General features: G+C 43.7%; 1 protein-coding gene across 1 annotated transcript in view; it reads right to left on the bottom strand.

Moving 5' to 3' along the window:
- Positions 1 to 577: 577 nt before the first annotated feature.
- MRE11 (MRE11 double strand break repair nuclease) overlaps positions 578 to 6,414 on the bottom strand; it is a 314,955-nt gene continuing 309,118 nt past the window's right edge. Inside the window, exon 20 of the mRNA XM_075337495.1 lies at positions 578 to 2,703. Coding sequence (XP_075193610.1) covers positions 2,650 to 2,703 — 54 coding nt within the window. The 3' untranslated portion in view covers positions 578 to 2,649. The remainder of the gene's footprint in view (positions 2,704 to 6,414) is intronic.

Below are 6,414 nucleotides of genomic sequence, written 5' to 3'. Positions count from 1 at the left end.
GGACGTGTCTAGGTTAGCATTTTTTCACATATATTGGCAGGACTAACAGCTCACACAGGCCATAACCTACTTGCTTTTCTAAAGAATCCTGATCCTTTTGCAGCAGGGTCTAGCAGCTATGCCACATGTAAATTAATATGACTCAGTATATGCTGTCTCATTGAAGACGGGTGACATTTAGGTCCTGGAACCCTTCCCCCGTCCTGCTTTCTAGTTTTGTATGGAGTCCTAGTACCTGCTACATCGCCCCTGATGCAGTGCACATTTAGCACCTGATAGTACCTTATTAATTACACTGTATGACATTGGAGTGACTCTCCACATTATCTTAATGCGGCTCAAGAGCCTAGTTTCTTTGCCTTATAATTTCGTGATAAAAGTCCATGCTGACGAAGGCCCCTGGCCGAAACGTCTTAATTAATTTGTGGACCAAGCACATGCACGTGATAAATTTTGAACAAACCTGATCAATAAAGAAACTTTTTTTGCATATTTATTACTGGATTATTGTCTATTTTTGGGAGTGGTAGTGTGCCGGGGTTATCCTTCCATTTGATCTCACAACTAAAGGTATGTATAGAATCAGCATGATAGCGCCAGTATAGCACTGGCTTTAGTTTATATAGGACATTTGTGGTGGTTGGACCTCTTTAAGCAGAGGGGACAGCGGCTAAAAAGAGCACCTCTGTCTGGAGTCGCGGGTCGCCGGGCTTATCTGTTACACCGTCAGTATTTTAACATGAAAGCTAAATGTGTAATCTCCTGAGCACATGCCAAGTTTCCCCATCTATTACAAATGATCACTGGTAATGTAGGAGCAAAGTAAACCAGCAATCAGTGTTTTTTGTCTCGTCAGTGGTCGTTATTGCAAAGTAGCAGCTTCTCAGTTGCTGTCAGTCTATGTGACACTCAACTAGCAGTGTGGAAGCTCTTAATGGTCCTGAGTGTGTCGACCAGTAAGTCTCCAGCAGTCGTCAGTCTTGCAAATTTTTTAGCAGTTTGGCATTGACTCTAAGTTCTGTGTGTTGTTAAAGGCACGCTGTCAGCACACAATGACTGTCCACTATTGTCAGGCATTGCTCTATATCTATTATGGGGCATGGCTATTGTCAGCCATCATTATACGTCCATTATGGGTCTGCCATTGTCAGCCATTGTTCTACATCTATTAAGGGTTTTAGCTGTTGTCAGCCATCATTCTACCTCTATTATGAGTCTTGACTTGTTAGTCATCATTCTCCATCTATTATGGGTCTTGGATGTTGTTGGCCATCATTCTACATCCATTATGGGCCTTGGCTGTTGTCAAGCATCATTCTATATCCATTATGATTTTTGGCTGTTGTCAGCCATTGATTTACATCCATTATGGGTCTTAGCTGTTGTCAGCCATTGTTCTACTACCATTACGGGTCTTGACTGTTAGCCATCGTTCTCCATCTATTATGGGTCTTGGATCTTGTCGGCCATCGTATACATCTATTATGGGTCTTGCCTGTTGTCAGCCATCATTCTACATCTCTTGTGGCTCTTGGCTGTTGTCAGCCATCATTCTACATCCATTATGGGTCTTTGCCGTTGTCAGCCATTGTTCTACATCCATTATGGGTCTTTGCCGTTGTCAGCCATTGTTCTACATCCATTATGGGTCTTTACTGTTGTCAGCCATCATTCTACATCCATTATGGGTCTTGACTGTTGTTAGCCATCATTCTACATCTATTGTGGCTCTTGGCTGTTGTCAGCTATCGTTCTACATCTATTATGGGTCTTGGCTGTGGTCAGCCATCATTCTACATCTATTATGGCTCTTGGCTGTCGTCACCTATCATTCTACATCTATTATGGCTCTTGGCTTTCATCACCTATCATTCTACATCTATTATGGCTCTTGGCTGTCGTCACCTATCATTCTACATCTATTATGGCTCTTGGCTGTCGTCACCTATCATTCTACATCTATTATGGCTCTTGGCTGTTATTAACCATCGGTCTACATCTATTATGGGTGTTAGCTGTTGTCAGCCATCATTATACATCTATTATGGCTCTTGGCTTTTGTCAGCCATTGTTCTACATAAAGTATGGCTCTTGGCTGTTGTCAGCAATCGTTCTACGTCTATAGGTCATATTTTTTTTTAACACTAGCAGTTTGCGGTCAGTCAGCATTTGTTTATCTTTAGCAGCTTTTAGACAATATTTCCTCACAATGTTAGAAGGATGAGGAATGCAGAAAATCAAATTATTCACAGAAGCTTGATAAACGCTAATTGATACGATATGAGCCAGAAATACACAAGGCACAGCGGGAGAATAATAAGCAAACTTTAACTTGTAACAACACATAAATTAGGTAAAAAAAACCCTTAAGATTTATATCTGAGAACAGATTATAGACTATTCCATGAACAAATGAGCAGCACAGAGGAGACTCGGCTAACCCGCCACGGACAGGAGATGACTTGGACAACTACAGACGTAAGATCTATACACGTCAAGGCAAAGCAGCCTCTGCAATAATAGTGCATATCGGAGTGAAAAGGGCAAGAGAACTGTTAACAAAGTTGGCGGCTGGATAATTCTTGGATGTCTTTTGTTATTGCTGACAAAGTGGAAGAATGTGATGACAGCCTAAATGGCTAATAACATCTACCGTCGATTTCTTCTAGATGATGAAGTGTTCTTGAAGGGATCAAACTCATCCTACAAGAAAGAAAGAAAAAAAAGGTTTGTTCCAGGTTTACAAGATACAAGATTAATATTCATTTCCACATTTACATAGATGTAACTAAAAGGGATATTTTAAAGAGGAAGAGCTTAGGATTTCTACATTGGTGGGGGTCTAATTGCTGAGATCTCCACTGATAGCCAATTCCTGCTCCAATGCTCTGAGGTTTGAGCATGCACATTGTTGTTTCCTGCGTTACCTATGGGATTGCCAAAAATGGAGACGACGGCGGTGGAACATGCGCACTAGCACTTTATTCAATCTCTATGGGACTACTGTAGATCCACAAGTACAGCGGTGGAGCATGTGCACTGGCAGATTATTCAATTTCTATGGGACCACCATAGATCCACAAGTACAGCGGTGGAGCATGTGCATTGGCAATTTATTCAATCTCTATGGGACCACCATAGATCCACAAGTACAGCGGTGGAGCATGTGCACTGGCAGTTTATTCAATTTCTATGGGACCACCATAGATCCACAAGTACAGCAGTGGAGCATGTGCACTGGCAGTTTATTCAATTTCTATAGGACCACCATAGATCCACAAGTACAGCGGTGGAGCATGTGCACTGGCACTTTATTCAATTTCAATGGGACCACTGTAGATCCCCAAGTACAGCGGTAGAGCATGTGCACTGGCATTGTATTCAATCTCTATGGGACGACTGTAGATCCCCAAGTACAGCGGTGGAGCATGTGCACTGGCATTGTATTCAATCTCTATGGGACCACCATAGATCCACAAGTACAGCGGTGGAGCATGTGCACTGGCATTGTATTCAATCTCTATGGGATCACTGTAGATCCACAAGTACAGCGGTGGAGCATGTGCACTGGCATTGTATTCAATCTCTATGGGACCATCGTAGATCCCACAAGTACAGCGGTTCAGCATGTGCACTGGCAATTTATTCAATCTCTATGGGACGACTATAGATCCCCAAGTAAAGGGGTGCAATATGTGCACTGGCACTTTATTCAATCTCTATGGGACCACCATAGATCCCCAAGTACAGCGTTGGAGCATAATGCACTGGCAATTTATTCAATTTCTATGGGACCATCGTAGATCCCACAAGTACAGTGGTAGAGCATGTGCACTGGCAATTTATTCAATCTCTATGGGACCACTGTAGACCCCCCAAGTACAGTTTTGGAGCATGTGTACTGGCACTGTATTCAATCTCTATAGGACCACCATAGATCTAAGTACAAAATTTGATTAGGTCGCTTGCATGCTCAACCGCTGCTTCACTGTTCATCATGGGGGTTTTAGCAGTCGGCTACTCACTGATCTGGAAGTTATCACTTATCTTGTGGGTTAGTAATGACTTGCTTTTACCAGAATACATCTTTAAGAATCTAGAATAAGAAAAGGTTCTGTCCTCCTCTATGGGACCACCGTAGATCCCCAAGTACAGCGGTGGAGCATGTGCACTGGCACTGTATTCAATCTCTATGGGACCACCGCAGATCCCCAAGTACAACGGTGCAGTATGTGCACTGGCACTTTATTCCATCTCTATGGGACCACCGTAGATCCCCAAGTACAGCGGTGGAGCATGTGCACTGGCACTGTATTCAATCTCTATGGGACCAACGTAGATCCCCAAGTACAGCGGTGCAGTATATGCACTGGCACTTTATTCCATCTCTATGGGACCACCATAGAACCCGAAGTACAGCGGTGCAGTATGTGCACTTGCACTTTATTCAATCTCTATGGGACCAACATAGATCACCAAGTACAGCGTTTGAGCATGTGCACTGGCACTTTATTCAATCTTTATGGGCCCACCATAGATCCAAGTACAGTGTTTGGTTAGGTCGCTTGAATGCTCGACCGCTGCTCCGCTGTTGATTATGGGGGTCTTAGCAGTCGGGTACTCACTGATCTGGAAGTTATCACTTAGCTTGTGGGTCAGTAATGACTTGCTTTTAACAAAATACATCTTTAAGAATCCAGAACAAGAATAGGTTCTGTCCTCGTGGACATGGTGCCGATGGGAAACACTCACACTTAAATTGGCCATGTACATTTCAAGGGAACCTGTCACCAGATTTGACCCCTATAAGCTGTGGCCCTCACCACTGGGCTCTTATACACAGCATTCCAGAATACTGTATATAGGAGCCCAGGCCACTCTGTAGAATGTAAAAACCAGCTTTTATTATACTCCCCTAGGGGTCGGGTCGGTCCGGTCCGATGGCTTTTGCTGCTTTCCCGTCCGGCGCCTACAGCAATCTCTACAGCAATCACCGTCCTCCTTCTACCCAGCCCACTGTGGATGAGTTGTCCTACGTCGTCAACACACGCTGACATTGCGGTCTTGCACAGGAATACTTTGATATTCTGTGCCGAGGGCAGAACAAAGTACTGAAGATGTGCAGGACCTCAATGCCGGCCAATGTGTAAGACGTAGGACACGTCCTCAGAAGAAGAAGGATGGAGATCGCCACAGAGAGCAGCGACACCCATCGGACCGCACCGCCCCCTACGGGAGTATAATAAAAGGGTTTTTTAACGTTATACAGAGCGGCCTGGGCTCTTATATACAGTATTCTGGAATGCCGTATATAAGAGCTCACTGGTGGTGGCCGCAGCTCATAAGGGAAAAACCTGGTGACACCTTCCCTTTAATTGGAGGTAGAACAATCAGTATTTTTTGCAGCAGCACGGCTATGAAGGTAAACGAATGGCATTGAGATTAAAGCGCGACGTAGCCGCCTCTACAGCAAACCTGCAAAGCTTAGCAAAGTAGAAGATTATAAAGGGTCACATCCCGCTATATACACGCCCGGCACACGGATACAAGAACACTCTGCATTTAAATCTCCATGACTCGGTGTCGCTGAAGCTGTAAATGAAATGTTAAGAAATTAAATTTGGCTCCCGTGAGCTGAGGCTGCAAATCAGATTTGTATCGTGCATTGCTGGGTCTAAACCTACATCACCGACACAGCAAAATCTACATGGCACAAGTGCAGAGCGCTGCATGTTAACTGGCACTGCGGACCCAGCAAGCTGGCATTTATAGTGCATCATCTGCAAATTAAGCAGAGGCCGAAAACTTTTATTGCTAAGAGGAAGTTACGTTGTAAAAACCAGTACATCCTATAGAAAATTATGATGAAACAGATAGTGCTACTTCCTTGTCTCTCTCTCTGTAGATAAATGAACAGACAGTGCCACCTCCCTGCAAATAATGTACGACTAGCTGTCACCCTGCAAATGATATACAGTGCTGCTACCTGTATAATATGGAGGCGCGGATAGCATTATCTATCTGTAAATATGTAAGCACAGATAGTACTTTTTCCCTCTCTCCATGTAAAGGATGTAGGCATAAATGGTACTATCTTCCTGTCTCACCCTGCAGATAATATACAGCCTATTCCACAATAAATAACATAGTCACATATAGTTCTGCCATCCTGTATAGGAGGTCAGTGATGATAGATAGTACTGCCTCTCTGTCTCTTCCTGTACATAATGTAGACATAGCCAGTACTGCCTCCATGTCTCTCCTCCAATAAATTTAGGCACAGATAGTAGTGCCACTCTGTTTCTTGTTGTAAATGATGTAGGCACAGCCTGACTGCTTTCCTGGTTCTTCCGTTAAATAATGTGGGCACAGATAGTACTGATTCCCTGTTTCTCATTGTAATTGATGAAGGCA

Source organism: Anomaloglossus baeobatrachus, chromosome 2 (assembly GCF_048569485.1).
Source record: "Anomaloglossus baeobatrachus isolate aAnoBae1 chromosome 2, aAnoBae1.hap1, whole genome shotgun sequence".
Lineage (NCBI taxonomy): Eukaryota > Metazoa > Chordata > Amphibia > Anura > Aromobatidae > Anomaloglossus > Anomaloglossus baeobatrachus.
This window is presented reverse-complemented; position numbering and strand designations above follow the sequence as displayed.